The sequence below is a fragment of the Olea europaea genome, chromosome 18 (assembly GCF_002742605.1).
Source record: "Olea europaea var. sylvestris chromosome 18, O_europaea_v1, whole genome shotgun sequence".
Taxonomy (NCBI): domain Eukaryota; kingdom Viridiplantae; phylum Streptophyta; class Magnoliopsida; order Lamiales; family Oleaceae; genus Olea; species Olea europaea.
The window spans coordinates 25,748,580-25,759,204 of record NC_036254.1 but is presented as its reverse complement, the minus strand read 5'-3'; the positions used below and the strand labels follow the sequence as shown (position 1 = coordinate 25,759,204).

The 10,625-nt window shown below is 38.0% G+C and overlaps 2 protein-coding genes across 3 annotated transcripts; both read right to left on the bottom strand.

Moving 5' to 3' along the window:
- Positions 1–3,158: 3,158 nt before the first annotated feature.
- LOC111367950 (protein FAR1-RELATED SEQUENCE 5-like) lies at positions 3,159–7,051 on the bottom strand. The gene is made up of 6 exons (XM_022989082.1): positions 6,974–7,051; positions 4,124–6,530; positions 3,903–4,040; positions 3,763–3,832; positions 3,598–3,680; positions 3,159–3,505 (listed from the first exon to the last, which is right to left on the bottom strand). The coding sequence occupies exons 2-6, from the start codon at positions 6,263–6,265 to the stop codon at positions 3,386–3,388; spliced, it is 2,553 nt and encodes an 850-aa protein (XP_022844850.1). The 5' UTR covers positions 6,266–6,530; positions 6,974–7,051; the 3' UTR covers positions 3,159–3,385.
- On the bottom strand, positions 6,633–10,109 carry LOC111367951 (salicylic acid-binding protein 2-like). Of its 2 annotated transcripts, none has more exons than XM_022989084.1 (5): positions 9,980–10,109; positions 9,765–9,808; positions 8,466–8,865; positions 8,192–8,320; positions 6,633–7,818 (listed from the first exon to the last, which is right to left on the bottom strand). In XM_022989084.1, exons 3-5 carry the CDS (start codon positions 8,835–8,837, stop codon positions 7,537–7,539), a joined length of 783 nt encoding a protein of 260 aa, XP_022844852.1. In that variant the 5' UTR covers positions 8,838–8,865; positions 9,765–9,808; positions 9,980–10,109; the 3' UTR covers positions 6,633–7,536. The 2 variants fall into 2 exon arrangements, with proteins under 2 accessions (XP_022844852.1, XP_022844851.1); XM_022989083.1 differs by having other exon boundaries at positions 8,466–8,894; positions 9,980–10,108.
- Between the last annotated feature and the right edge of the window lie 516 nt (positions 10,110–10,625).

Sequence of the window (10,625 nt, the reverse complement as noted above, 5' to 3'; positions counted from 1 at the left end):
AGGCCGAGAAATATGTGAGAGCCAATCATGGATTCAATTGTTTAACGAGGAAAGTGTGTGAAGGTGTTGGAACTCAAGAGTACAAATGTGAAGGCACTTTACAGAAGAGCTCAAGCAAACATGAACATGGCCGATTTGGATTTGGCCGAATTTGATATTTCAGAAGAAGGAATAGAAGAGAGAACGGATTCAAATGGGGAAGAAAGAGAAAAAAAAATGATGAGAATACCCTTCACTGAACTGAGAAATTTGATGAAAATGAGCTTTTGCTTAATCAAATGTATAATTGAGGGTGAAAATGTCAAAAAAAATAGAGGGTATGGACATTTTCCAATTTAATAATGAAAAGTAGGAATGTTATGTGCTAATTACCCATAATTTCTTCTAGAGTCACAGGCCAAGACAGCGTGACAATAATGTGGCCTAAAATCAGGAATTTACATCCTAAAAAATGAAGGGTCGAGCTAGGCGTACAGAATGGGTATTACAGACTCTTCACAGAATCACGTGACTGGCACGATCGGTTTTGTTTCACGAATGAAAAATGAAATTTTCCCTCAGATAAGCCCCAAACGAAAGGAAAGAAGAAAGAAACAATTATTCTCTCACCATTTCGAACCCTAAAATTCGCCTCCACCTCTGGCCGGCCGAAATCCACCTCCGCCAGCCCGATCGACGAGTTGCCGCAACAAAATCCACAACGTGTAGCCTATGGAGTAGTGTCGACCCAGAATCTGCCATTGTTTAGCTTCACATAAGCCGAAATCAGGTCACTCTACTTCGATAGGTAGACACCCCACCCCACAGTAATCACTCCTTATTTCGATAATCAGTAACTTTAACCCACTTGGACTCATTTCTACATTTCTCTGTAGGTGCTGATTTTACCTCCATGGGATAGGTGTTTGTATTATTTGAACTGGGTTTTTTGGCTTGTCACTTAGTTTTCATTTTTCGTGATTTTTAAATTGATTTGTGTTTTGGTCATGAGTCTGTATTATGAACAAATAGGGTGTAATTCAGGTTTGTATAGAATTTGCATATCAATGTATATATTTATGATCCAAATGAAAGTATAGCTTGTAGAGGTTAAAATTGTTGAGGCTAGAAGAAACTGACATCCATTTGAGTGGTTGTGATTTGAGAGCCTTTTTGTGATTTTAATTTGTCAAAGTTTTTAGCATTCGATTGGTATGTACAGTAATTGAATTAGGTATGCTGGGATCTTTTTAATCTTCTGCATACTGTGATTTCTTAAGCAATGTAGTTCAACTTGTAGATTTAAACGTATGATTCATGTCAGCATATGAAGAAGTTCATTTGAAGTTTAGATTTAAAATATGTAATTCTCAAGAATTTCACTTGATTTTTTCAATATTAATAATTCAGTTTTTATGTTCCAGGATGAAGGGGAGGAATTTTGGGGTTTGTCACGGCTGTAGAAGTACGGACCACTCCTTCTTGGATTGCCCGATAAAACGACAATGCCCATGGTGCACACACGGACTGCAAAAATGTTTTGAAGTTGAAAGGGAGACAAAGAACAAAGGGCGATTATTCAAAACATGTAGTGTTAACTGTGGGTATTTTGATTGGGTCATAAACGAAGAATCAAGCGGTGAATCTAGCACGACTAATGAAGCTGTGAATCCCGAAGCCATCAAGGAATTTGAAGATTTGCCGACCATGTTCGATAGTCTAGCTAGAATAGTTGAGAAAAGAGATATTGAAATTTCATTGAACATGACATTCCGTAAGAGAAAGGAAAGTGCCGAGGTGAATGGGAGTGGAAAAGGGAAGGGCCACGCCGCGTAGGTAGTAGGCAGAACTGATTTTGAGGTTTCGGAATATTAATTTGCTATTTTTGTCCATAAATAAATTGAGTATGTTCTATTGATTAGGTTAGGTGGTGGTAATTAGTGGCTGTGTTCAGGTTGATCTTCATTAAGTGTTAAATAGGTAATGGATGTTTAGGATGGTGGTGTTGGAGAACTTGTTCGGATAATGGCGGTTTGTTCACTTGAGTTAAACTCTATATATTATGATGGTAGAGTGATGGATGGCTGAAGGTAAAGTATGCTGTTTCTTGGTTCAGATTTTGTGGAATGCGGCTTCCTTCCCATCCAACATTTGAATGCACCTACTAACTCCTTGTGATGGTGATCAACCCCCAACATAGGTTGGCACGAGGTAGAGTAGTAGTAGGAAGTAAGTTATTGATAGTGGCAACAGGAACTCTATTCATAAAGTTTGAAAATGAAGTTGAAAGGATGGACTTGGCATTTGTTTGTGCAATTGTAATTGTTTGCAAATGTACACTCTCTCTTCTATTGTCCAAAGTTCAATTTGTTGCATGCTTGCATTATTAATCTCATCAAGCCACTGATGTGTTATTTTTAATATCTCTTTGTATGTCGGATGTGAAGGATTGAGTAGAGATACATGCGTGGAATGACCGTAGAAAAATTAACTTCATTTGGCAAGATAAATTTCTCTATGTGCTATGCATTGATAAACTCGGTAATCTGAATATCACGGTAGCCATAACGTGCTATGCATTGATAAACTCGGTAATCTTTTAGCCCGATTCTTCCCACAACGAATCTTTCTTCAGGTCTCATATGAGGCACTGGAACATATTTGACACAGGAAAACTAAAACCTGGTGGAAAGCCCGTAGATTGGTGAGAAAATGAGAAAAAATGGCTGGAACTCCAGACACAAGTTCTGTATGTATGAGACCAATGCCTCGAACACGCAGGATCCCGAGGTTCGGACCCAAACTCACGAGCCAGTTTACGGGAACTTTGTTCTGAACATGAAACTCGGTACTTTCTCAATGTTCCATAATGCCAGATGTTACCTGATGCATTGCTAATATGTTTTGTGTCTCGAAAACCTATAGTAACAGCCAGGCAGAGCAACATTAGAATCCAGTTGATTTCAAGAATGTAAATCTGGCCGCAATGTATGTATTATTCTAGGCAGAGCAACATTAGAAACTACAGACTTGTTGAACTTGTTGAATTAATCCGGAATACACAGAATTTAGAAGCAACAGTTGATGATGAATTGGATTCCAAAATTAAATCCTAGGCAGAACTCATAAGCAACATCTGCTTGGGGAAAATAATGACAGAATGAAATCCTAGGCAGAACTTAATTCAATTGCCATTGCATTCAAAATTCAGTGTTGAACTTCCTTGGCAGAATTTAAGGTCACAAAACAAGCTTTATAACTTGAAAATTTAAAACATTTAAAGAACAGAATACATTGTATCTAAGATGCACATTGTATCTAAAATTTGCGTCTCCATTTTTCATGGTATAGCTGAACCAACATACTGAGGCAAAATACATAAACACCCTCGTGCAATCCTCCATTTTCACTTGTCGTCTGAGATTCTAGCATCGTTGTGAAACGACCTTCTTGGATGAGTAATTGGGAGAACATTGGACAAATTTGGCAAGTGCGTTGCTATTAAAAAAGAATCTGAACCTTGAACCTGAAAGAAGGAGAAAAATAACATAACACATAAGATACGAAATTCGGTCTAACAAGATTATAGTCTAACATCTGGATTTACAAAGAATGAACCTGAACATAATTGTATGCCATTTGGCTCGTTCCAGTCACTGCAACTTCGGGATGCGGTAAATGCGAGTTAGCAAAAGACGCACCTAAATTAAAATTTTGGTCAGAAAACACATAAGAGAAGGGAAAAAATGGACTACTAATTAAGATTATGTAAACAGTGTTCACCTTGTGAATTGAATACAACATTAGGAGAAGCCACTGAAGGTTGCGTACACACTTGACTTTCGAAGTCACCCTATGTCCAATACCAACATAATTAGAAAATAAAAATATAGAAACTACGAAAATAAATTATGCTTACTGACCAACAGAAGCTGTGAATACGAGAATGGTGTTGGCTGCGAATGTTGAAGTTGTTGAGATTGCTGGACTTCAGGTGCCGTCTCTTCCATATCAGTACGCCTATCTCTGAGTCGCTTTCCTTTGTCTGACTTCGAACTTGCCTGCATAGTCATGGACAGAATTCAAATTTTGTGCTGGAGTTGGCGTGTACTTGAAGAGATTAATAGAGAAAAAACATCGTTACCTTCTTCGAAATAGACTCCAACGGGCCTTTTTTCCGAAGCTTCTTTGGCGCGCCCTTTCTGTTTGACAAGTTAGGATTCAACACACTCACGCCAGTAGTATTCTGCGATCCAATACACTGTGTGGCACCCTGAAAATTTTGCTGGGGAAGGACATTACTACCACCACTCGACCGGGAAGTCCTCAACTCTGTTGCTTGGCATTTTATCCAATCCATTATTGCCCGAGCCCGCCCTTCGTCATTCGCAGCGAGGTCTGCCACCTCCGAAAATGCTTGACACATATCATCATATCTTAATTGTTCAGGTGTACTAACCAACCCGGCGTAGTTCACTGCGACCCTTGTATGTGCCCTACCGACATCTCTCCTCCACCGCCGCAATATATACTTCTCTGGCATTCGGGTCAAGTCATTACGGTCCAACACAGTGATCGCATGCCTACAAACAATTCCTCGAAACTCAAACAAGTGGCAACTACACATCACTTCGCTAGTCTCCCTCCGAAATGAGACGAGAAATGTTTTCTTCTTCCTACCCTCGAGGTATACTACAGACTCCCGAACCTCGTACTTCACCCCATCCAATCCCTCTACTTCTGAAGCGACATCACAGTAAATCTTCCCTACAAACTCATCCTGAACTTCCTTGAACTTTGAAATTGTGTATACTAATTGAAATTGTTTTTCCATCTCAAAACTTGTTGCACACGGGACCATCTGCGAGTATGATTTGAAATCTGCCTGGAACTCTTTTTCAACCTTATTTCTTAGTGCTCGTTCATACTGTTCAACGAACTGCTTCAAAGAGGTCTTCGAATGGACGTACCCATCAAAAAATGCATTTATACTTTCACTTCGTTGTGTTGTAGACATCCCGGCCCAGAAAGTTGTTTTCAAAAAGCAAGGCACCCAACGACCTCGATTTTCGTACAATCCAAACAACCAATCATTGTCATGCAACTCAAACTCATCGATCATGGCTCTCCAACCTTTTTCAAATTCATCAACAACCTGCGAGTCATATACCAAACGATGTATAGTCGAAAATATTGAACTTTTATCAATGTGGTACCCAAACTTCTCTGGCAATTTCTTCATAATGTGCCACAAACACCATCTATGTCTAGTATTCGGAAATACAATCTCGATTGCATTCTGCATGGCTTTGTCTTGATCGGTAATTATTGCACATGGAGGTTGATCATGCATGCACTGAAGCCACGTCCTAAACAGCCAAACAAACGTACTTGTATTCTCATTTGATAACAAGCCACAACCAAGCAATGTCGATTGTCCGTGATGATTTACACCAACAAAAGGTGCAAAAGGCATGTCGTACTTATTCGTCAAATAAGTGGTATCAAAGGTTACAACATCGCCGAACTCCTTGTAAGCTTGCCTACATCTATTATCTGCCCAAAATTCATTCTTAAGTCGAGACTCGTCATCCAAATCCATAGCGAAGTAAAACCCTGAGCATCGTGCTTGCATCTGCGAAAAGTAAGATTGTAATGCTGTCGCATCTCCCTCTCCAAGTCGTAACCGTCTAACTTGTTCAATATAATTTCGGCAATCTTTTTCAATACATGTCATATTATCATACCCACCTGCCTCTACAACTGCAGAGTTGAAACTTTTGTGCAGTGGAATTCCCGCTATGTCATTCATTTCAAGCTTCCGTTTTACATTTGCACTTAATTCCCGATTGCACCGAAACAACCTAGACTTCGAAGGACTTGTCTTATGGTTGTGCTGGAGGTTGACCGTGTTAATTCTCCATGTGCCATTACAGTCCGCAGATGCAGATATCCGTGCTTTACAATCTGTTTGACTTGTTGGTTGCGGCCTTAAAGCGCTGTTTGTATTACTAGACCTTCGGCCTTCACGACTACATGTAAATGTCACAAATCTAACAGTTCCATCATCCCCCTTTTTAGAATTTCTTTTTCTGACCGGAAAACCAATTGAATAGGCATATTGCTTGTAGAAATCAAACAACTCCTTTTCATCTTTAAATGTCATACCCACCTCGGGCACAATCTCTCCATCTCCTCTCAAGGTGTCGTTATCCGCAACATTGATATTGTCCGAAACTATCTCATTATCGGATTCCATGAAACCATTTTCGTTCCCGGATTCCATATTTTCACACTCTGTGTCCAAGTAGAAAGATAATGTTCAGCAAAATAAAAACCAATGATAGAAATGACAACCAATATGATGAGGTACTTCAATCAACTTGTTCAAGGAAAATGGAAGTTTAAGCGTCAATAATTAGTCTCAAATAATATACATGAAAGATTACATAACATCTGATGACAACGTTGATCATGCACCCGAGAACAGAGAAACTTGGGGCGAATGAAGCTTAAATGAAACTGGCATGTCATTATCTATTACCATTGACCTGTCAAGAGAGAGATACAATACTCATTTGAGAAGTAATTTGAAGGCTTTAACGTAGCAAGTAAACAATAGATAGTCGACTACAAATGCTCAACCCAGAAAATATATGGCTTTTAAAATAACCAAGTTATAGATCATATAGAAGTACAAGGTAATGTATTTTGAATAGAAGCAAATTTCTTATAAATCTGGCAAACAATAACAAAATGCTCTAGGGCCATTACACCCCTCCAGAATTTCTAAACCAAATAGTATTCAGTTTTTCTTTACTTAATATTCGAAGAAGCAACTCTTAATTCTAATTACTTCAGATAAAAAATGAAACTGTACAAGAATAATGAAGTCGAGGTCCTACTGTCCTCTTTCCGGTGAAGTAACCCGACGAGTTAAAGGGGCCGAAAATTGCACACGTGGAAGGAAGGCCTCACAAGAAGAATGAAGTACCTGAAGCTGGAAGTTTGGAGAGAACCTGAGAAAATTGCTGGAAGTTTGGAGAGAAGCTGGAAGCTGGAAGTAACCAGGCGAGTTAAACGAAGAGAAAATTGCACAACGGAGAAGGCCTCTTTCACGTCCCTTCACAGTCTAGCCGATGATCGGTGCCAACCGGCGCCTCCACCTCCGACCGGTAAGATTTCCAGTAAAGGGACGCAGCTTCTTTTCCTCTAAATGAAAAGAAAAGGAAAGCTCTATTTCTGGTTGCACAACGGAGAAGGCCTCTTTCACGTCCCTTCACAGTCTAGCCGACGGTCGGTGCCAACCGGCGCCTCCACCTCCGACCGGTAAGATTTCCAGAGGGACGCAGCTTCTTTTCCTCTAAATGAAAAGAAAAGGAAGGCTCTGTTTCTGGCATCTTCCCCCTCGTTTTCTTTTTTCCTTTTTTTGTTTTCCCGCCCTTTTCCTTCCTTTTTAGTGGCCACGTCATTTCCTTCCAAAATTCTGTAAGGAGTCTGTAGCTTCTACTCTGTACGTCCAGCATTTTTGAAAAATGAAAGATAGTGGTACAGTAATCAGTATTTTTCTGCTATCTCTTGCAGGAAGGAACACAGTTCTCGGGGTTTAGAAAACATAACCATGTGATCTGCACCAGAAATCATTTTCACCTCATCACATGGAATATTTTCAATCACCCGCTTCTGGAATCCCTGCTTTATTCTATTTTCATTTTCACAAATCAAATAAACACGCGGAACCGAACCATAGTTTTCTTTTGAAATAGCCATTTCTTTCTGAAATTCCGGTCTATGGTAGAAAATTGCTGGTCTCATCAACAAGTTTGCGAGAGCCAAATCCTGTTAAGATCGAATTCAAAAAAATTAGGATAGAAGTTGCCTGACTATCTAGGTATCTCATTTTAAAATACAGTAATGATATGTACGCTCAACTGAATAGGATGCGATGGGAGAGAATAAGAGAAAAGTGGCATATAAGATTTGTGCCCAGCCGTATGCCCGTGTCGTGTCTAGTCTTGCATGCTGATCATTTCGTATGTTTGTGATATGATAGTGATTCATGAATTCTAATTGAGACTAAAGGGGTTGCTAGTGCCTTACGATGTTAAAAGATCAAGCAAGAAACATACAGAGGTAGAGCAAATACATATACAAAATTTCTGTGAACATTAATCAAATTGTACCATAATTTAGTAAATGTTGGTATTCTAACCTCGGGAGGGGACAACTGATAAAACTGACTAGATAAAAACTTGGGACCAAAGAGGAGGGACATAGGAAGTTCGTCCGCTTCATTTGCGAATGTTAATTGGCTGTCCATGTAATCCAGCTGTTTGTGGTACTGTACGTAAGCCAAGAATTATGATATTAGCGTTCAAGATTCAATGTAGGGTAAAAAGATTCAATTATTTGCACCCATTTTCTCTCTATAAGCCTAACATTTATCTATTCAAGAACGAAAGTGAAGAGGATTTGCAAGTCATCACCTCTTGACGAATGGCAAGCATGTCAGTATCAGGACTAGGCACGAAGGATGAGATGAAAACAGCAACTTCAATTTTCTGAGGGTACCTTTCCATGGCAAGGGATATGCAAAATCCACCAAGGCTATGGCTAACCAGAATAACCCTGTCGTCCAGCATCAAAGCTGCCATAAATTCCAGCAATGGGTTGCAGTAGTCAGAGAAGGAGGCGAGCTCTTCCAAACGCTTAGGATGAACACCTGCAGCTGCCATGTCAAGGGCTGTGACTCGGTGGCCTTTGGACCTTAGAAGAGTGACCACTTTGTACCAACACCATGCACCGTGGCATGCTCCATGAACCAGCACAAAATGCTTCTGTTGCTCACTATTCTCCATTGTCTTGCTCTTGGTTCTCTATTGTCGCCTTTAATTTAAGAGATCTGTTTTAGCAATCTGTAAATTTAAATATTTCTCAGTTTCAATCAAATGACTTAATATATGGTGGACTTGAGAGACTTCAACTTCACAAAGTCATTTTAGTGTTGAACGTTTCCTAATACAACCATGCTATATGTACACACCAAGTTTGACACCTTGTTTACAACCATGTGAATTTATAGATTTTGGTGCATTGATTTTAATACCGTCCTTTTCAATCAAGGACTATGCTATATGTACCGAATTTTTTTTTATCTAATTCCTTACCGACTATTCACAATAGAAGGTGGGGACCACATTTTTGGAATTTTTTAGTATTGCAATCAATCTATTTTGAGAACATTTCTTTTTCCAATAGACACCATGATCAATTCATTCAACATCTCTTAGGTCATTGTTGGCTAAATGTAGAATTTTATTAAAGTCAACTTTGAATAGCTTCTCCCAGCAAAAACACCTGTAACTAGTATAATTAATGTCTAAATGCAATTTCGTGTATCAATGATGTCTAAATGCAATGATATGCGTTCTAAATTAATATCGTGTTGTTCATTTCTATTTTATTCATACGCCAACTTTTTTTTTTCTCGTGATCCACTAGATTTTCATGCTCCCTATTCATATTAACTTCACTCGAACATTTTCATTTTTAAATTCTTCATCAATCAAACTTCAAGTGAACTTTATTTTCTATTGTTAATATTACTATCGAAAAATTTGTCCATCTCTCCTATTTGAGATTGAATAAACTCTTTAATTTTTCTTTTATTTATTTATTTAATTTATTTTTTCATGTCTAGACAAATACTCTCTTGTAGACATATTAGTGAAATAGACAACACAAATAGAAGATCAAACTTTAAATTAGTTGAGAAACAATCAAACCTGGTAAGAGGTTATCGCTTTGATAGACAAATATTTTCTTTCAACTGCAAAATAATAAGAACAAAAGTCTATGAAATAATAAAGAACTTGAGAAGAAAAATATCATAAATTAAATGTATCAAGAAAATTAACACATGGATCTTCAACATTTTAATTCATAGAGAGCTGATTCATTATTTAAAAAAAAAATTAAAAAAAAAAGTATGAATTCTTACCAAGATTACTTTTTTCCTTGTTCGGTTGAATTAAAAAAAAAATATAGGGAGGGTTAGAGAGCGTGGAGTCTGAAGCAAGACCTTTTGCTTTCTGGTCAAGAAAAAGAAAATGCTGTGTGAAAGATAAAGGGATAAAGTAGGTAGAGAAAGAAATGGCTTTTGGGTAATTTATGTGATAAGTTAGGTTTTAGTGCAGTCTAATGACACGTTTTTAGGCCATTTATCCTGAATTTTTTTGTTTAAGATTTTTGCATTTTATTTATTTCTTGTGCTTTCATTCGGTAATTCTATGTCAAAGGATTGTGTAAATATAGTTTTCAATTCGACTAACGAATTAACATTGCATACTTATAGTTTAGTAATTTCACCAAATAAGATAAAAGATCGAGTTACCATTTGAGTACTATAATAAATTTTTAAAATTTTTTTGGACCCTCTTCAAAGTGAGGCATTGGACGATCACCTACCTCGTCAATAGTCAGGGCTGACGCTAACTTCAATTCTCCTTTTGGTCTTTTCTGACAAATAATTTCTAAATATTTGCAACTTAGAAAATAATTCCTGCACATGAATATCAGAATCCTTGTCATTCTTCAAAAAAATTCTTCAACTTACAAACACTTCAAATAATTGTCATTTGTAGTGT

Bases quoted from the DNA above. Each gene is read 5' to 3' on its own strand.
- LOC111367950 (XM_022989082.1), bottom strand. From the start codon at position 6,265: ATGGAATCCGGGAACGAAAATGGTTTCATGGAATCCGATAATGAGATA. The intron at 4,041-4,123 runs GTAACGATGTTT...ATGACTATGCAG, and splicing joins TGGAGTCTATTTCGAAGAAG to GCAAGTTCGAAGTCAGACAA. The intron at 3,833-3,902 runs GTCAGTAAGCAT...TATTGGACATAG, and splicing joins CGTATTCACAGCTTCTGTTG to GGTGACTTCGAAAGTCAAGT.
- LOC111367951 (XM_022989084.1), bottom strand. From the start codon at position 8,837: ATGGAGAATAGTGAGCAACAGAAGCATTTTGTGCTGGTTCATGGAGCA. The intron at 8,321-8,465 runs GTGATGACTTGC...GCTTACGTACAG, and splicing joins TGCTTGCCATTCGTCAAGAG to TACCACAAACAGCTGGATTA. The intron at 7,819-8,191 runs GTTAGAATACCA...CGATCTTAACAG, and splicing joins ATCAGTTGTCCCCTCCCGAG to GATTTGGCTCTCGCAAACTT.